Source organism: Eptatretus burgeri, chromosome 1, assembly GCF_056783735.1.
Source record: "Eptatretus burgeri isolate ZD-2024b chromosome 1, Ebu_testis_v1, whole genome shotgun sequence".
Classification (NCBI taxonomy): domain Eukaryota; kingdom Metazoa; phylum Chordata; class Myxini; order Myxiniformes; family Myxinidae; genus Eptatretus; species Eptatretus burgeri.
In genome coordinates this window covers 88,143,445-88,165,622 of record NC_140961.1, presented here as the reverse complement: position 1 = coordinate 88,165,622, position 22,178 = coordinate 88,143,445, and the positions used below count along the sequence as shown (strand labels likewise).

Genomic DNA, 22,178 nt, shown 5'->3' with positions numbered 1-22,178 from the left:
GCAGTTCTGTGCTCTGCCTGGAACACAGGCATCATCCCAACTGATTGGAAGAGGGGCCTTTTCCTTCTATGGAAAAGGAAAGGTTATCGCGAGGACTGCAATAACTACCGAGGGGCGATGCTGCTCTCAGTGCTGGCCAAGTTCTTTGCTCAGTTAATTATTGAGAGGTTTTGCCACCATCTGCTTGAGCCTCAGCATCCAGAGCAGTCAGGCTTTACATCAAAAAGCTTCATGATTGGCCATATCCTTGCTCTTCGGGTCCTCATCAAATGCAGGTGAGAGTTTCGGCAGGGGCTGCTTGCAGCCTATGTTGATCGATGCAAAACATTTCATTCAGTGAATTGGGATACCTTCTTGAGGATTCTTGGTCTTCGTGGGGTGTCACCAAAACCGATCAATTTCTTCTCTAAAATATACTCTGGTACTGAGATTGCTGTGAGATGTGGTGATACCATCTCTGACATATTTCCAGTTGTTACTGGAGTTCGTCAGGGGTGTGTACTGGCCCCAACACTCTTCAACACTTGTATGGACTGGATTATCGGGAGGATGTCAGAGAGATCAAGCTGTGGTGCATCGATTGGGAATGTCAAGATCTCTGACGTTGATTTCGCAGATGATGCAGTCATCTTTGTGGAGACTCTGGAGATCCTTTTGGGGGCCCTCGAGGTGCTGAATGAGGAGCTGGAGCTGCTGGGATTACGGGTTTCCTTGGTCAAAACTAAGATCCAGGCTTTCAATGACATCTTGGATGCTGCTGTCCTGTCTGTGCCTGTTTGTGGTGAGGATGTTGAGGTCATGGAAAGATTTCACTTACCTTGGCAGTGATATTCATGTCTCTGCTGGCTGTGAGTCAGAGGTCAATAGATATCTGGATCGGGCCTGGGGAGTCATAGATTCACTGGGTAATGGGGTGTGGCGCTCCCTGTACCTGTGCGGGAGGACGAAAGTCCGAGTCTTCAGGTCCTTGGTTCTTCCAGTCTTGCTCTATGGATGAGAGACTTGGACTCCGACCAAGGATCTGTGATGGAGACCTCATTCCTTTGGTACCATTTCTCTTCGGAGAATCCTTTGCTATTGCTGGTCAGACTTTGTGTCCAACGAGCAGTTGCTGAGAGAGACTCAAATGAGATTTGTTACCTGCATAGTCTCTGAGTGTCAGCTGCAGTTCTATGGACATGTGGCTCATTTACCTGACGCTGATCTTGTTCACTAGATTCTCTCACAGAGGGAGTCTCATGAGTGGAGCAGGCGAATGGGCCTACCACGTGCCTCGCGGTTGCAGAAGGTTGATCGGCATCTCAAGGATATGGGATGCCTGGGGGATTGCCAGATGGAGGCCCCGAGAGTACTGGCGGAAAGTAGATGCAGCGACACGCTGCTCTGGTGCATGCTCCCATACCTGACCTGACGACCTACCCCGACACATTTACCAGCATAGGCCGATATATTTAACAGCCGATTCACACATATTTACAAGCAAACTCCTACACATTTACAAGCCTACTCCCACATATTTACAAACCTACTCCCACATATTTACAAGCCTACTCCCACATATTTACTAACGTACTCCCACATATTTACAAACCTACTCCCACATATTTACAAACCTACTCCCACATATTTACAAACCTACTACCACATATTTACAAACCTACTCCCACATATTTACAAGCCTACTCCCACATATTTACAAACCTACTCCCATATATTTACAAGCCTACTCCCACATATTTACAAGCCTACTCCCACATATTTACAAACCTACTCCCATATATTTACAAACCTACTCCCACATATTTACAAGCCTACTCCTACATATTTACAAACCTACTCCCACATATTTACAAACCTACTCCCATATATATTTACAAACCTACTCCCACATATTTACAAGCCTACTCCTACATATTTACAAACCTACTCCCATATATTTCCAAACCTACTCCCACATATTTACAAGCCTACTCCCACATATTTACAAACCTACTCCCATATATTTACAAACCTACTCCCACATATTTACAAACCTACTCCCATATATTTACAAACCTACTCCCACATATTTACAAACCTACTCCCACATATTTACTAACCTACTCCCACATATTTACAAACCTACTACCACATATTTACAAACCTACTCCCACATATTTACAAGCCTACTCCCACATATTTACAAACCTACTCCCATATATTTACAAACCTACTCCCACATATTTACAAACCTACTCCCATATATTTACAAACCGACTCCCACATATTTACAAACCTACTACCACATATTTACAAACCTACTCCCACATATTTACAAACCTACTCCCATATATTTACAAGCCTACTCCCACATATTTACTAACCTACTCCCACATATTTACAAACCTACTCCCACATATTTACAAACCTACTCCCACATATTTACAAACCTACTCCCACATATTTACAAACCTACTACCACATATTTACAAACCTACTCCCATATATTTACAAACCGACTCCCACATATTTACAAACCGACTCCTATATATTTACAAACCTACTCCTATATATTTACAAACTACTCCCATATATTTACAAACCTACTCCCACATATTTACAAGCCTACTCCCACATATTTACAAACCTACTCCCATATATTTACAAACCTACTCCCACATATTTACAAACCTACTCCTACATATTTACAAGCCTACTCCCACATATTTACTAACGTACTCCCACATATTTACAAACCTACTCCCACATATTTACAAACCTACTCCCACATATTTACAAACCTACTACCACATATTTACAAACCTACTCCCATATATTTACAAACCGACTCCCACATATTTACAAACCGACTCCTATATATTTACAAACCTACTCCTATATATTTACAAACCTACTCCTATATATTTACAAACCTACTCCCATATATTTACAAGCCTACTCCCACATATTTACTAACCTACTCCCACATATTTACAAACCTACTCCCACATATTTACAAACCTACTCCCACATATTTACAAACCTACTCCCATATATTTACAAACCGACTCCCACATATTTACAAACCGACTCCTATATATTTACAAACCGACTCCTATATATTTACAAACCTACTCCTATATATTTACAAACTACTCCCATATATTTACAAACCTACTCCCACATATTTACAAGCCTACTCCCACATATTTACAAACCTACTCCCATATATTTACAAACCTACTCCCACATATTTACAAACCTACTCCCACATATTTACAAGCCTACTCCCACATATTTACTAACGTACTCCCACATATTTACAAACCTACTCCCACATATTTACAAACCTACTACCACATATTTACAAACCTACTACCACATATTTACAAACCTACTCCCACATATTTACAAGCCTACTCCCACATATTTACAAGCCTACTACCACATATTTACAAACCTACTACCACATATTTACAAACCTACTCCCACATATTTACAAACCTACTACCACATATTTACAAACCTACTACCACATATTTACAAACCTACTCCCACATATTTACAAGCCTACTCCCACATATTTACAAACCTACTACCACATATTTACAAACCTACTCCCACATATTTACAAACCTACTCCCACATATTTACAAGCCTACTCCCACATATTTACAAACCTACTCCCATATATTTACAAACCTACTCCCACATATTTACAAGCCTACTCCTACATATTTACAAACCTACTCCCATATATTTCCAAACCTACTCCCACATATTTACAAGCCTACTCCCACATATTTACAAACCTACTCCCATATATTTACAAACCTACTCCCACATATTTACAAACCTACTCCCATATATTTACAAACCTACTCCCACATATTTACAAACCTACTCCCACATATTTACAAGCCTACTCCCACATATTTACTAACCTACTCCCACATATTTACAAACCTACTACCACATATTTACAAACCTACTCCCATATATTTACAAACCGACTCCCACATATTTACAAACCTACTACCACATATTTACAAACCTACTCCCATATATTTACAAACCTACTCCCACATATTTACAAACCTACTCCCATATATTTACAAGCCTACTCCCACATATTTGCTATCCTACTCCCACATATTTACAAACCTACTACCACACATTTACAAACCTACTCCCATATATTTACAAACCTACTCCCACATATTTACAAACCTACTCCCACATATTTACAAGCCTACTCCCACATATTTACTAACGTACTCCCACATATTTACAAACCTAGTACCACATATTTACAAACCTACTCCCACATATTTACAAACCTACTCCCACATATTTACAAACCTACTCCCACATATTTACAAACCTACTACCACATATTTACAAACCTACTCCCATATATTTACAAACCTACTCCCACATATTTACAAACCTACTCCCACATATTTACAAACCTACTCCCACATGTTTACAAACCTACTCCCACATATTTACAAACCTACTACCACATATTTACAAGCCTACTCCCATATATTTACAAGCCTACTTCTATATATTTACAAACCTACTCCCACATATTTACAAACCTACTACCACATATTTACAAGCCTACTCCCACATATTTACAAGCCTACTCCCACATATTTACTAACCTACTCCCACATATTTACAAACCTACTACCACATATTTACAAACCTACTCCCATATATTTACAAACCGACTCCCACATATTTACAAACCTACTACCACATATTTACAAACCTACTCCCATATATTTACAAACCTACTCCCACATATTTACAAACCTACTCCCATATATTTACAAGCCTACTCCCACATATTTACTAACCTACTCCCACATATTTACAAACCTACTCCCACATATTTACAAGCGTACTCCCACATATTTACATACTACTCCCATATATTTACAAACCTACTCCCACATATTTACAAACCTACTGCCACATATTTACAAACCAACTCCCACATATTTACAAACCTACTCCCACATATTTACAAACCTACTACCACATATTTACAAACCTACTCCCATATATTTACAAACCGACTCCCACATATTTACAAACCGACTCCTATATATTTACAAACCTACTCCTATATATTTACAAACTACTCCCATATATTTACAAACCTACTCCCACATATTTACAAGCCTACTCCCACATATTTACAAACCTACTCCCATATATTTACAAACCTACTCCCACATATTTACAAACCTACTCCCATATATTTACAAACCTACTCCCACATATTTACAAACCTACTCCCACATATTTACAAGCCTACTCCCACATATTTACAAACCTACTCCCATATATTTACAAACCTACTCCCACATATTTACAAACCTACTACCACATATTTACAAACCTACTCCCATATATTTACAAACCGACTCCCATATATTTACAAACCGACTCCCACATATTTACAAACCTACTACCACATATTTACAAACCTACTCCCATATATTTACAAACCTACTCCCACATATTTACAAACCTACTCCCATATATTTACAAGCCTACTCCCACATATTTACTAACCTACTCCCACATATTTACAAACCTACTCCCATATATTTACAAACCTACTCCCACATATTTACAAACCTACTCCCACATATTTACAAACCTACTCCCACATATTTACAAACCTACTACCACATATTTACAAACCTACTCCCATATATTTACAAACCTACTCCCACATATTTACAAACCTACTCCCACATATTTACAAACCTACTCCCACATATTTACAAACCTACTCCCACATATTTACAAACCTACTACCACATATTTACAAACCTACTCCCATATATTTACAAACCGACTCCTATATATTTACAAACCTACTCCCATATATTTACAAGCCTACTCCCACATATTTACTAACCTACTCCCACATATTTACAAACCTCCTCCCACATATTTACAAACCTACTCCTATATATTTACAAACCTACTCCTATATATTTACAAACTACTCCCATATATTTACAAACCTACTCCCACATATTTTAAAACCTACTCCCACATATTTACAAACCTACTCCTATATATTTACAAACCTACTCCTATATATTTACAAACTACTCCCATATATTTACAAACCTACTCCCACATATTTTAAAACCTACTACCACATATTTACAAACCTACTCCCATATATTTACAAACCGACTCCTATATATTTACAAACCTACTCCCATATATTTACAAGCCTACTCCCACATATTTACTAACCTACTCCCACATATTTACAAACCTACTCCCACATATTTACAAACCGACTCCTATATATTTACAAACCTACTCCTATATATTTACAAACTACTCCCATATATTTACAAACCTACTCCCACATATTTTAAAACCTACTCCCATATATTTACAAACCTACTCCCATATATTTACAAACCTACTCCCATTTATTTACAAACCTACTCCCATATATTTACAAACCTACTCCCATTTATTTACAAACCTACTCCCATATATTTACCAGCCATTTCCCACATATTTACTCCTTGTTCATTTAAAAGAACGTTTTAGAATGAGTGCATTTTGTGTACCTTGTGAAACCTTGACGAGCCAGCATCATCGGCCATTAACAAACCTCAAATGAACACACGTGCTATTAGTCGACACAGTGTGAAAAAGAAAACTGCAGACTGTGACTTTCCGCTTTATTGCAGTGTTTCCAACCAGTCGTGTCTACCCAGAGGCAATGTCCTACATGCAAGAAAAAGACAGAAGACAGTTTACAATTGTTCCCACCAAGAGGATGTGACAAGCAGTCAAATACATGGAGGGCTGGCTTTCCATTTACTACGACAATGGAAGAACATTCGCAGTCGAGTCCCATTATTTCATGCATAACAAAGTACAAGCATTGGCGGTAAGAAACGCCTTTAGAATTGGAATGGAATTATAAAGCATTAATGCAATAGGCACAATGAGATCCATAGCAAATGAGAGATATGTGAAATGCATTGCATTTTGAATGGTGTTAATGGGGTGGCAGTGATCCTTATGCCATTTGTGCTTACTTGTTCTTGTTCTGAAGTTCATACATTTGCTCCAATGAATTTAATGTCATATTTTCAAGTTACAGTACACCTGCTTGTTTGAAAAACTCATCTGTTCCAGAAATTTTTTTTTTTTAATTACATATTACACTTCTTGGATAATCTCTTTGTGGTGTAACAAAACAAAGTGTACATTGCTTATGAAAGCTATCAGGAGGAATGTCGGTTCAGGCTTTTCCGATTTGCAGTTTGTGTGCATGACCAATGGATTGTGCGTGAAAACGAGTCGAAACAGTGAACCTGACACCGTGGCTGATATCATCCAATAAAGCACACAATGATTAGTTTGGCGATACGTACAAGGCAATCGAAGGTGGTTTTATGAAAATACCTGAAGATGTATCTTTTGTGATGTCGAAACGATGTGCGGTGACAGGTTGTAATTTAAAGCTTATGCAGGTTCCCTTTTTTACCTTGTTGTAAAAATGGTTGAGAATAGGATGCCCCATTCGAAAGCAGGGTATTAGTAATTCCATAAGCGTACCACATCCGAGGAAGCCCATTATAAGTGGAATCGACAGCGGTCTATAATTAAACTGAAAGCGTAGAGTTCTTTGGCCTTACAGAAGTAATGCATTGCTTTTAATCTGAAGAGCATGCCTGATGGGAATAAGGCATAAACCCTCAGGTTTCCTGCACTCCATGTAAGGTGTTTTTTTATATATAAATATATATATATATATATATATATATATATATATATATATATATATATATATATATATATATATATATACATATATACACATACATATATATATATATATATATATATATATATATATATATATATATATATATATATATATATATATATATATATATATACATATACACACTTCTATATATAGATATATATTTATATATACTGAAACGCAAAAGAAACTTACCACCTTTTAAACCTTCAAATATCAACAATAACACTGCGTGTATTAAATGTGTGAACTTAATTGTGGACAATAGTGTCCTCACTGTCAGACAAAACGGTCACGGATGGTCACTTGAACCTTCAATGGTCACTTCATAGCACAGCTGTTGAACAGCCGTTTTGACTGTCAGTGATTAGCCAAGGGGTACGGGATGATTTTAATGAGCTGCACGTGATGTCTTGATATTGGCTTTAAAAAGGCCAGTGCAAAATGGGCATTTCAATCAACATGCCACGATTGTCAAGGGATCAACGGCAGTGTGCCTTGGGCATACTGCGAGGCGGATTGAGCTACCGTGAGGTGGCACGTCACCTTGGCTGTTCACAGCAGGTGATATCGGACCTGGTGGACAGAGACACCCTCTACAACTCTGCAGATGACAGACCTCGATCAGGGAGGCCAAGAGTCACCACTGCAAGGCAGGACAGGCAGATGGTCCTCAGTCAGATGGCTTCAGACAATGAGGACTGAGTGGGACAGAATCCAGCAACAATCCATCCAAAGACTGGTTGGCAGTATGCGCCGACGATGCACTGCCTGTATCCAAAACAATGGTGGCCACACACGCTATTGAAAGGGGACTGACATTGCACCCTGTGCTGTTCTGTACTGTAGAACAAACTTATGAGATGGTGTATCTTGGTCAAAAACTTGACATGTCATCAATAAAATGCCAATGCTTCAATTAGCAAATGTTGGTTTGTTTTATTTTGAATTGTTACAATTTTATTACATTTCAAACAAGAGGTAAGTTTCTTTTGCGTTTCAGTATATATTGATAGGAACACACCATATTCGACAATTCATTATTAAGTATGAACGAAGTACTTCTCTAAACTACGAGCTCAGATTGTAGTCTTGCTCAAGGGTTCCTCAAACCTCAATTCTCAGGAAGTTTACTGAAGAGACATCCATTGACCGAAAGGAATATACAAATGTAAAACAAAGCAAACCACATGAATATAAAAACACTTGCAATCGGCACCAATTAAAAAAAAAAAATCAAATTGTCACGTCACAATGAACACACAAATAATGGAGTAACGTAAGCTTTTTATGCAGTGGATAAGTTAACATGCCATATAAGTTAAAGAGGAGTGTATATTGGAATGGAAAGGTAATGGTGATGTGATAGAAACAAACGTGGACGTATTGAGAAGGAGACATGCGACTTACAGCCATTTTCTTCATCTGCTAAAATGCTGATGACAGAGCAAGCGACACCAAATCCCAGGAGCTGCAAAGCACAGCAAGTTGCTGTCACATCTGATGTTACAATAATGAATACGTTCAGCATTTCACATTTTCTCCTGTACACCACTGCTGCAAGTGAGACTCGGTGAACACATACATTCATGAACAAAATAAACATAAATCATTTGCATGCACAAGTTGAGTTTGGCACAAGAGATAAATAGTTTCATTCTAGCATTGCAATTGCATTGACGTTGTTGGCAATTGGGTAAACGAATGTTCGCAGGAGGAGGAAAGGCCAAGAGTAGCTATGGGTTTGATTCAGATTCATGGTGGACGTTGTGTGTAGATCACATGCAGGAAGTCCTTTTTTATTGTTATAATTTTGGATACACTGTCTCCTGTACACAACTGCTGTTTGTATTTGTATTTGTATGGTTTGTATGAGAGCAAACACACAGAACGTATAACTAGGGGAGCAGGAGAGAAGAGGGGTGGGAGAGAGAAGGACAAAACAGTGTGGAACAGACATTATAAGATCTGGGGAAGGGAGAGGGATGGGGCAGGGTAAACAAGATGGACACTACAGAGACTTTCAGGTACTTAAATGAGAGGGACTTTCAGGAAGTAAAACAGGGAATTTGAAGGAGGTGAGTTTGGGGTGGATTGACAGGGGTAAAAAATATCATGGATGTGGATGGGGGAAAACAAGAGGTGGTGCTGAACAGCTAGCTGTTTTGAAGTCATCTTGAGAAGAGTGGGATTGAAGAGAGTGTGGGAGTTTGTTCCAAAGGTGGGGAAAAAGAGGAATGAAAGAATGAAGGTGAGCAGTGATTCTTGATTCTGTTAGTTTTTCCAGAAGGGGTTTGCTGGTGGACCTTGAGCACCCTGTGGAAATATGGAGGGAATATTTCCCCAGACAGGGCCGGTGGGGGGGGGGGGGGCAAGGCTGGAGAGTAGACAGTGGAAGAGAGAAAGACCACCGAACTGCCTGCAGTGAGAGAGTGGGAGACCTAAATACTCAGCCTCATCGCGAGAGATACCAATGATCCTAAATACCTTGCCCAGAGGAGAGAGCAGTACTCCATCAGGCTGTGAACAAAAGCTTTTTTATGTGGTCAAGAGATAAGGTGTGCCAAGGAAGGACTTTGCACAACGGAGGATGCCCAGTCGGCGTCTGGCATTGGAGGCCAGCTTGGAAATGTGGATTTCCCTGGAAGGATCATGGCAGATAATGACATGCAGAAGCTTGAATGAAAGGTCTTCTTCAAGAGCATAGTTGAGAAAGTAGATGGGGTGGGGGGGGGGGGGTGGAGTTTTCCAGGCGATCTTTTCGGAGAGACATAGTGAAAGTGTGAGATTTGTCAGGATTGAAAGACATGTTCCATGTGATAGACCAGTTTGTGATTTTATCCAGATCTGCAGAGAATGAAGAAGCTGCTGCTTGCCAATCTGAGGGATAACAGATGGTACTGCAGAGGGTGGGGTCATCAGCAAAGAGATAAAAGAGATTTTCCAGAGTTGGAGAGATCGTTGATGAAAACCAGAAAAAGAACAGGGCCCAGACCACTGCCTTCAGGAACTCCAGCCTGGACAGGAAGAGGGGATGAGAGAACTCCATTAAGGGCTACACAATGGCTAGGACAGGAGAGGAAGTCTGTGAGCCATGAGTGGAGATGGCATTGGAAACCATAGGAAGAATTTTTGGTGAGCAGGGCAGGGTGCGAGAACATATCGAAGCACGCAATATGTCTGGGGAGATGGCTCTGATTTCATGTCTGACATTGAGGACCTCTATCCATTGTTGGGAAAGCAGAAGCAGCATATCCCGGGTAGAGTGACGTGGTCTGAATCCAAATTGATGATTTAATGAGAAAAGATTTAATGTCCGAAATGATGATGAATTCCATGACCTTGCTGATGATTGGGAGAAGGCTGAATGGTCTGGAGTTGCAGGGGTCTGTTTTTGCACATTTTTTTATGCAGAGCGGTAATGTTTTCTGATTTCCAAGCAGATGGTAGGTATCCTTGAGCTAATGATAAGGTGAATAGAACAGAGAGGGTGAGCGAGAGCAGCATAGCAGGTTTTGAGGACACGTGGGCTTATGCCGTCTGGACCGGTTGCAGAATCTGAGTCGAGGTTTGACAGCAAGCTCTCCACCTTGTTAGAAGAAAAGGACACAGAGTCCATGAATAGCTGGGTATGACTGGGTAAGGTGGGTACATAAAGTGATGGGTTTGGGACACAATATTTAGAAGCAAACACGGAGTTTACGCAATCAGCCTTTTCAGGGGCAGTGTCAGTTGTGTGGCCATTTGAGGTAAGGGAGGGGATGGAGGGGGAACATAAACCAGAAAGAAACTTCACTTGACACCACCAGGATTTGGATGAGGGAGAGAGGTTTGAGAGTTCAGACTTGAAATTGGAAAGATGTTGTTTCCTGGCTCTCCTGGGGGTAGACACACACTTGTTCTGAGCTTTTTGGAAAGAACTGAGATTGCCTTCAGTTGGATTTCGCTTCCATGAGGCGAAGGCAGGTTGTTTCAGGAGAACTGCCTCGCCACAACCTTTAGTGTACCATGGGCGGGAGGAAGGGTAGGACAACTGAAGATGACATGGGATAAATGTGTGCATGAGAGAGAGCAAGTTTTTTTGATAGAATTTCCAGGACGAGTTGATGTCGGAGAAAGTAGCCATAAGAGACCAGTCTATAAATTTGATGGCTGCTTGAATACCCTGCCAGTCAGTCTGAGTGAAACGCCAGACTCAACAGCGCTGAGTTGGTTCTCTGATCTCAGCCGGAGGGATGTTTACTTTGACAAGCACATGGTCAGAGGAAGCGATTGGAATGGAGAAGAACAGCAGATATTTATGAGAGGAAAGCTTTGAGAGGGAGGGGAGACGATTACAGCAGGCATGGCCAAGGTGGAGGAGGGCGATGGGAGAGGTAGGGAGAGGTTAAGGATGAGATTTGGTTGAGGTGTGGTGAAGAAGGGAGTCGGCAGGGGGAGGTACAATATTTGAGGGGTTGGGAAGAGGGGGAGGTGTGCTGAGAGGAAGGAAGGAGCATGTTTGTGGTGATGAGTGCACTGATTGAGAGAGTGAGATATCTGTTAGGTTAAAATGGAGCCCTCAGATGTAAGAACACCACACACTTTTGGACAACAGAGGAGCAGCTGATACTGAAGCAGAAGATAGTGAAGAGGTGCGAAGAGCATAGGAAGGATGAGGGACAAGATGGGAGGGGTAATGAGAGGGGATAACACTTGAGGGGTGAGGAGGTGGTAGATTGAAGGAGTTTTGGTGAATTGGCACTGAAGTTGGAGAAAAAGGGTCAATTGATGGAACACGAACATGCATTGCAAACTGGGATTAATTTTTAAATTTTTTGATGAAGATTTCATCAGATTAGGTAAAGGAAAGGCTGAAGAAAAAGATCGTGAAGGTATATGGTGAATGTGTGATGGCGAAAATAGAAGGAAGACGATAGGTCCGCAGAAGAAGGAGTAAGAACAGTCGGTACAGGAAGTCACGTGGTTACGCGGGGAATGAGGTGAGGACTTTTTTTGTTGAATTTTTTTTCATATTTTAAGACAAGAAACAGAGGGTATAGCTGAGGGGGATAGAATGAGTCCGGTGGGAAAAGAGGAGAAAACAAGAACTGATGGTGACGGATAAAAGAGAGAAAACACAAACAAACATGATTGTACGTATCGACGGGAAGACGGGTAGACCTCAAGGAAACCCGATACGACAAGCTCGATGAAAACTCATGAAATAGCACATATTTTGAAATAAAACCGAACGAGGAACAGACAGTAAACATGGAGGTAACAAAATAAACAGTCAAAAAGCGACAAACAATGACCGGAAACTTATCCTTGAGAAAGTCGGCAGAGACCCCTGAGAGAACCAACGGTCACCCCAAAAACCAGAACCGGGACCAATTTGTGATTTTATCTTTCGGTGACAATTAGCAAACAGGTATGGCATATTCGATTCGAATGTTGTTTCCCTGCATCAGGACTTATCCTTTAGAAAGGACCAATAACAGGCCAACCAAAATTAAAGCTCGATGGCTGTGAACTGCTAAAGATGCAAGGGAAGAACGGAATTGGACAGCCATATGAAGACACATTCCCATTACATGTATGAATTATTCGAGTTGTCTTGTTTCGGCATTCCCATCTAATGACATCACCGGATGTTAAGATAGCTGAGATGTGTACGCACTTGCCTCTAAATGAACCTTCTGTCATCCCGGTGTTTCACACAGGCGGTGAAACCCTAAAAGTGCAATTCATCATGTATGTATGTGTGCCATCTCTCAGATGGACGTTAAACTTGGCGTCTCACTTTTAGGCATTAGTTGGTGGCCGTAAAACATCCCACGGTGTACTTCGTGAAGAGGAAGTGAGCTATCCCCGGCACCCTGAAAAAATTCTAAATTCCTGCTCTAACTTACAGGGGAACTGCATCAATGACACAGCTGTGCCCTTCAGGAAATGATGCTACCCGCAGCATATGCTGCAAACAAAAGAAGACAAAGAAGGAACCCAGGTTCAAATCTCATTTTCTATGTTGATGTATTAATTGTCTCGTAATGTTTTAATTATAATTGAAGGAAAAGTACAATGATGCCTCCTATTAAATGGTATGATTGTTATCTAATTGACACTTTCCGATAAACTGCTCCTTGAGTATCAGAGCTGCTGCACAGACAACAACCACACTCTGAGGAAGCAGGCAATGTAACCTGGTATAGGATATCCAAGAAAACCAGAACACTTTCGACCCAGAGTTTAAGGCAGGAACTTGTAATTTGCCCAGGATGTTGGCGATTGCTCATGGACTTCACAAAACACACCGTGGAATTTTTAAGGTCTACCAACAACCAGTGCTAGATTGGTCCTCCAGCCTATCTAATGGATGGTACACACATTGATACATCGATCGGCATGCATACAAAATACCAGGGTGACAGTTTATAGCTCGGTCGACATTCAAACCAAGGCGAAATACCTCAATGGTCAGTTCAGGTATGGGAGCATGTGCCAGAGCAGCACGTTGCTGTGTTTCCTTTCTGCCAGTACTCCAGAGGCCTCCATCTGGCCATGCCTCAGGCGGAAGCCTGGCCCATCCCTATCTCCTTGAGATGATAATCAACCTGCTACAACCACAAGGAACGTGGTTGGCCGATTGGCATCCTCCTCCACTCACAATGCTCCCTCACTGAGAGAATCAGGTGAGCAGAATCAGCATCAGGAAAATGAGCCACATGTCCATACAGCCACAGCTGATGCTCAGGGACTATGCAGGTAACAAATCTTATTTGAGTCTCTCTCAGCAACTGCTCGTTGGACACAACGTCTGACCAGCGATAGCCAAGGATTCTCCGAAGAGACCTGTAGCCAAAGGAATTGAGTCTCCATCTCAGATCCCTGGTCAGAGTCCAAGACACATCCATAGAGCAAGACTGGAAGCACCACGGACCTGAACACTCAGACTTTCATCCTCCCGCATAGGTACTGGCAGCACCACACCCCATGATCCAGTGAATTCATGACTCACCAGGCTCAACCCAGATGTCTGTTGACCTCTGGCTCACAGCCAGTAGAGACATGAATATCACTGCCAAGGTAAGCACATCTCTCTGTGACCTCAACATCCTCACTACAAATAGAAACAGACAAGAAAGCAACATCCAAGATGTCATTGAAAGCCTGGATCTTAGTTTTGACCCAGGAAACCAATAATCCCAGCAGCTCCGGCTCCTCATTCAGCTCCTCGAGGGCCTGCAAAAGGATATCTGGAGTCTCCGCAAAGATGACTTCATCGCTAGTGTGGATACTTAAATACTATGGTGTACATCCATAAACATGTAAGAGGAGGCACGGCCAAGGTGCAGTGGGGTGATGGAAGAGGTGGGGTAAATAGAGACAGGATCAGTAATGTCCGGCGATGCTTGAAATCAACTTAAAGGGCAGATTTTTACATGGGAAAATTAAATAATAAACAAAAGTTCTCAATTCCCCAGAAGAGCAATGGTTTGACGACTGGACACAAACAGAACACACGCAAAATTACATGTAAACTATTATAGATTGATAGCACAGCTTCGGTGCAAAGCCTTTCAGCAAAATGTTTTAATCGATCTGGATAACTTTATGTGGCTTACATTTCATGGCATCTGTGTTTGCATCTGCTGCTCCTCGCAAACACCGTCTCAAAGGGCCCGTTAAGCTTGAGGCATCTGGCCGTTCATTTACAAGAAAGTGCATTGGTCCAACAGTTCTCTACATGCAACCAGGATTTTATTTCACCCTAACAGGAGTCCAAAGAACTTAAGAACCGTGCAAACAAATTATTTTCTTATTGCTGGACTGACAAACAGAGGAAACGCTCTGTGTTACTTAAATATTTTGAGGTCTTTTTTTTGAAATCGAACCCTTATAGCAATAACCTTCAGGGTTCCTGTTTCATGGCTTTAATCCGTAGCTCAAATTTACAGCAACCCAGAGTGTGCAATTTGCATAATTGAAGCCTGCCTGCATTGATTAGAGCTTTCAGCAGTCAGTGTGTCTTGGGACATCTCATGTACCACCACTAGAGCGGACACAAACCCACAAGGCCATTTATTCCGCAGGCTTTTATATTAGAAGCAATTTGTTGAACCAAAATTGTGTTCAACAGAGGAAAGCTAACAACAAAAAGGCTGCAACAAAAGCCACGTGAGCCGATGTACATGGCAAACATTGTGGGCTACGGGGCTTTGGCAGCATCGCAATCTCAAACGCTTCTGTAGCTTTACTTTAATAACACAGTATGTGAGGCGAGAAAAAAAAAAATCCTTTTTTGGTATTACAAAGAGTGGATGTTCTCACCTCTTAACCACAACATTTGCTGGTTAATCTCCAGACAATTGACTTCATTGTGAACGTGCTTGGATTTGTATCAGAGGGCTGCTTTGTTGAATTAAAAAAATATATATTTTTTAGTTCTTTCTTTGAAGAATTTTCAATCCTTATTATACCAAAGGAAATGGCCACCTTTGGAATGCCAAACTTTGAATTATTTTCATTGGTTATCATTAGCTTCTCTTGTCTAGTTGAACACCAAGTCTACACAAGTAAGGTCCGTTTTCTTAATGCCTTAAATTCTCCTCCCCACCACGCCAGTCGTGAAGTTTGTCTCTCTTTCTGCCCTTTGAATCCTCAAATCAAATTTGTTTTGCAATGAGTGTGGGAATACGTTGTTAAACCCGTTCACCTCATTATCCTTCGCAACATCATCCCCTTCACTCCCCGCCCCTCACACCCACCCCTCCAATCATCCCCTCACCTTACCCCTCTCATCTTCTCCTTCGCCCCAACCCTTCCATATTCCCCCCTCATCCCATTGCCTCAATGTTCCCCCTGACTCATCCCCTTCACATCTTCTCTCTCACCTGCCCCATCTCAGCTTCCACCTTCCACCACTCTATGTCCCTTCATTTCCACCCCATCACCATGTTCCTGCACCCTGCCAACAGTGCCTTCTCCCCTGTATCTAAAGATGTAGACCTCCAACATTCGAGGCTTCCAGTCTCATCCGCCAGATCTCTCAATCCAAGCTGCTGCTGGTAAACCAGATATTATCTGCTTAACAGAATTCTTTCTTCCATCATTGTGTTCCTGATTCCCTCATTTCTTTCTCTGGCTCTTGTTGTAAACCATAAAAGGCAGCCAACCCAGTCACACCTGGCACCATCGCAAACAGTAACTACCTCCAACCCGATTCATAGTTTTCCTGTCAAGTCAGTGTGTTGTCAAAGGACTTTAAATTATCTACACGTGCATACAGAAGACTGGCTGGTAAGTTCAGTTCACAGGAGCTACAATATGCCCACAACAACATAAAATCAGGGAAAAGACCCTGGACCAGACAGCATACATGCAGAGCAGCAATTTCATGTGCATCACCTGATGCTCAAATGACCCACTACCTTTTCACCCCTAGGTTAGCTGAGGAAGAAGGCCATTGATGTCACTGTCAAACCAAATAAGGCCAAGCAATGATCCAAGAACCTGTCAGCCTCTACCTCTGTCCATAGAGAAACGAATCCTAAACAAAATAGACCCACTTTTTATAGAGCAGGCAGACTTCAGGAAAAACAGCAGCACTGAAGATCAAGTACTTGCTGGTATATAATTTATTGAAGAAGCCTGTAAAGCCAAACTCAAGTGTGGGGAAATTTTTGTTGTCCTGTCCTTGGTTGACCTTACTTGTGGATCTTCAAAATCTACCTACTAATGATAGTAGGCAGGTTCCCAAACATGTATCCGAAGGATATATTTTTTACCTCCACCATCAAAGATGGAAGGAGGTTACGTTTTTACCCATCTGTTTGTTACTTGGCGAAATTTTTTTCCACCACGTATGTTTGTCTGTTTGTCACATGATTTTTGGCTACAGTTTTCAAGCAATCGTTCTGAATTTTTTTGTGTATGTCGGTGACCAGCCAAGAACAGGGACGCTTAATTTTGGTGAAGATCCGAAACTGAATCCAGATCTGAGAATATATTTTAAGTAATCCTTCATCATTGAGAGATTGGGCTTATGATATGTAGGTGTATATGACATATAAGACATATGACATAATTATGACATATGGAGGTGAAAATGACATTTAGGTGCATATAACAAAAATTACAAATAGCACAATATCTCAAAAAGTTGTGGACGGATTCGAACGAAACTTGGTGGACAAGTTGGGCGTGTGACAAGGACGAATTGTTTCAAATTTGGTGAAGATCTGAATCCAGATCCATTCATCCATCCATTGGGACAATACTCTGTGCAGAGCGTTGGTGCTGCCTAAGCAGCCTCCTTGGCTATTGGGCACAATCCTGGATGGGTCGCCACTCCGACACAGGATACCAGCAAGCTAGCACTTATTTTGCCGACCTCGGAAGGATGACGGGCAGAGTCAAAGTGGGATTTGAACTCAGGATCCTAGGAACCAAAGCCCACCACCCTAACCATTAAGCCAACACCAGGCATAATCCAGATCTGGATATGAGAGTTAGTTAATTTTTAAAGTGATTCTTCACCATTGAGAGATTGGGGCCAAAAAAGATATATAGCATGATATTAAAACAAGCCGGTCGGCGGCGATGGGTCGTCGAGCATGGAAACTATAAGATATGGAGCAAAAATGGATGTCATATAGCGGATAGGGAATCACCTTAAGATTATGCATATCAAATGTCATCCAGTTCCATCTACCGATAACTACTCGGTATCCATTTGAATGAAAAGTACTGAAAATGCGGATTGAAATCGGAAATCACCAAAGTTCGAGGGGGTGCTGTGGGTGAACAAAGATCTAAATCGAAAATCCGGCTTGATCGTTTATGCACAATGTATTCCAGATGATTAGTGTGAATTTTCATGACCAGCCGACCATAACCCTAGGAGGAGTAGCATTTGGCACGAAGGCACCTCCAGCTCTCGCATATCGATTTTTGCACTAATTGACCTTTGACCCCTGACCTAAGCGAAATCGGTCAATATTTCCTGAGGCAAAGTTGTCGTACTCATTGAGTACCATGAACCTGCAAAGTTTCATTCGTATCGATGCACTCACCTGGTCACTAGGGGCCTTCAATTTTTGCCAATTATCGCGCATACCCTAATTGTAGGGGGCGCTACGGGTAAAGTATTCCATATATCAAAAAACCGGAATATGTTTGATAGAGCATCACGTGTAGATCATTCTTGCCAAATTTCATAACCCTACGTGGGATAATGGCTTTCGGAATTGATTTCCCGTGAACGGTACCGATTTTGAAGGTTTTTCGGTTGTTGCTGGGGAACCAAAGCGTCCCTAGCAACCATCACAATTTCCAAAGCACGATGTCATAAGCTGTACCTACCACCCAAGTTTCGTCAAAATCCACCCACGTTTACTACCAATTATGCTGATGACAAAGGAACAAACAACCAAACAAACAGACAGAATTACTGACAATAAGGGTCACCTATTTCAGCGACCCAAATTGCGCTTGATATGTTCTCGTGGACCAGGCATTATGTGATGGAGGTAGACTCTACCGAGTACCTTCCAGTTTTTGTCATGCATTGGAAAGACCAATCTGACATTTTATAATCAGGCCAAGATTCAACCCCAGACTAGATAGCTCAAATATATTGTAAGCGTGACATATCAGCCCCATCCGAGAGCAAAAAAGCAGACGTAATTTGTTTTGTAATTCTGTTCGAATAAAGTGTTTTAAAATAAGCATGGCTAAGAAGAATGATTTCCCTCCACAAAATACAAACAACGAGAGAACATTTGGGATCACCACTTGCGATTAGGTAATTCGGCCAATGCCACGCAAAGGGGGGGTCGAGGCCATTTATTCCTGACTAGCAAATACAACCTGTCACTTCGCTGATTGGGATATTAGGGAGAGAGAGAGAGGGAGAGGATAGGATGCAGGGGAGGGAGAGGGTATGGAGGCAAGGGAAGGAGAAGACAGAGGGAGGGCGAAGATGGGGGGGGAGGGGAGAAGAGAGGCAAGGTTGAAGGGAAGTGCAGGGAGGGTAGTGGAGAGGAGAGGAGGGGATAGAGGAAGAGGTCAAGTGAGGGGAGGGAGGAGAGAGGGAAAGCTAAGAAGGGGGGGTAGACCGAGGAAATGGGGGAGGTGGGGAGTGCTTTGGCTCACCAAATGTTCCTATACACTGTGTGGGGGGGACACACGGAGAGAGAGAGAGAGGGAGAGAGAGAGAGAGAGAGAGAGAGAGAGAGAGAGAGAGAGAGAGAGAGAGAGAGAGAGAGAGAGAGAGAGAGAGAGAGAGAGAGAGAGAGAGAGAGAGAGAGAGAGAGAGAGAGAGAGAGAGAGAGAGAGAGAGAGAGAGAGAGAGAGAGAGAGAGAGAGAGATATATATATATATATATATATATATATATATATATATATATATATATATATATATATATATACACACCAAAAAAACAGAGAAAGGTGAGGGGTGGAGGTGGCATTTGTGGCGTATTGGCATACGTGTGCAAAGCACAACGCGGGAGCGTTGTGGGGGCGTGGAGGAGTGCTGATGGTGGTCACGTGTCTGCAATGTATATAGCTGTTCGTGCCCGCTAGGGACTTGTAGCACCAGTAGCGTCAGTAGCAGCAGGTGGTATCATTAGTAGTGTCTTGTGGGTCGTGTGCCTGTATGGTGCATTGAGTGCATAATAAAGCGGAGCTACGGGCATCCGACGCCCACCCTCTCGCTCGAGGCAGTAAAGCGGAGTTGTGTTACCCTCCGGCTCGTGTCTGCCTGTTCGCACCTCTGCCACGACACTACAGCATTAGCAAAGAGAATGATATGTTATGCTTAAACACAAAAAACACACACACACACACACACACACACACACACACACACACACACACACACACACACACACACACACACACACACACACACACACACACACACACATCCATGTCAGAACAGCTCAACACACAATGATGCAACAGAGTTTGTAAAGTAACCCGCTGGCACACCTGCAAAAATTTTGATGTCCCAGTTCCAGAAAATTTGTGGGAACATGAACCAACAGCAGTCACTGACAACATGGAAGTACCTACCACTCATGTACGTTCTAATGATCCCATCAATCATGAACATTGAAAACAAAGCATTGCGACCAGATATACTGAGGTACAAAAAAGAATGCTTTGCTAAGTAAGGTGTTAATACCAGAAATTTTGGACTAAACGATGCAGAAATCAAGAAAATGACCAAATACCAAGACCTCAAGAATGAAGTGAAAAGATCCTGGAAGCTGAAGAATGCCACAGTTGTTCCAGTGATAGTTGGAGATATGGGAATGACGATGAAGAATCTCACAGATTAATTGAACATTGGGGCAATACCCCGGGGCGCTAACCTGGTAGAATAATGATACCGAGGAGGAAGTCAACATGGGATGGAATCATCAAAATGTACCAATAAACGAATGTTATAGTAAATACCTACACTACCGGTGAAAAGTTTTAGAACACCCCCATTTTTCGAGTTTTAACTGAAATTTAAGCAGTTCAAGTCCAGTGAATAACCTGAAATGGTACAAAGCTAAGTGGTAAACTGCAGGAGGTTAATAAAAAAAATTTAGGTTACCAAAAACTGAAAAATAATGCAAATTTCAGAGTTTTTAAAAAAGGCCCTTTTCGGGGAACAAGTAATGGGTTATCAACTGCAGTGGTTCTGCAACAATGGAAGTAAATTAAGCCTTGAAAGTTGATGCAAACAATTCCTACAGGTGTCCCAACTTTTGTTGATTAGTTACAAACCCTCTGTCTGTATAAAAGCAGTGTTGGAACAGACTGTGTTGCTGCACCCTCTGAGGCATTATTTGGACAATATTGCACTGCAGGAAGTAGTATATTGCTATCATAATGGGGAGAAAAAGACAATTAACAAAGGAATACAGACAGACCATTATAACCCGTAAAAGTGTAGGTCTTTCCTTTAGAGAAATTGCAAAGATATCAAGGTGTCAGTGAGTGCAGTTTCTGACACCATCAAAAGGCACTTGGAAACTGGAGGATACTCTGACAGGTGGAGGTCTGGCAGACCCAAAGCCACAACACAATCAGAAGACAAGTTTCTGAGGGTCAACAGCTTGGGTGATAGTTTCATCGGAATTGTGTGTGTAGTTTCTGAGAATAAAGCAAATGCATATTTTGCGGGGCAACCCCCAATCCCCACCCCAGAGACGCCCATAGACCCGAATATTTTTTAACGGTGTGAACAAACTTTGTTACATCACAGGTGATGAAGGTTGTAGTCAAGTTTCATCGAAATTGTGTGTATGGTTACGGAGAAGAAAGCAAATACATATTTTGGGGGGCAACCCCTCTTCCACTCCTTTAGACCCCAATTTTT

General features: G+C 41.7%; 1 protein-coding gene and 1 long non-coding RNA gene across 4 annotated transcripts in view; one reads left to right on the top strand and one right to left on the bottom strand.

Moving 5' to 3' along the window:
• The window catches only part of LOC147034916 (uncharacterized), a 70,050-nt gene extending 63,009 nt beyond the window's left edge, over positions 1-7,041 (top strand). The window contains exon 3 of the long non-coding RNA XR_015060738.1: positions 6,726-7,041. This is a non-coding gene — a long non-coding RNA (uncharacterized LOC147034916). The remainder of the gene's footprint in view (positions 1-6,725) is intronic.
• Positions 1-22,178, bottom strand: part of LOC147034914 (sodium/potassium-transporting ATPase subunit beta-1-interacting protein 3-like) — a 512,142-nt gene that overhangs the window by 68,639 nt on the left and 421,325 nt on the right. For all 3 annotated transcript variants that reach the window (XM_085891090.1, XM_085891081.1, XM_085891093.1), the window contains one exon: positions 9,224-9,284. In XM_085891090.1, the coding sequence (XP_085747216.1) occupies positions 9,224-9,284 (61 nt within the window). The remainder of the gene's footprint in view (positions 1-9,223; positions 9,285-22,178) is intronic.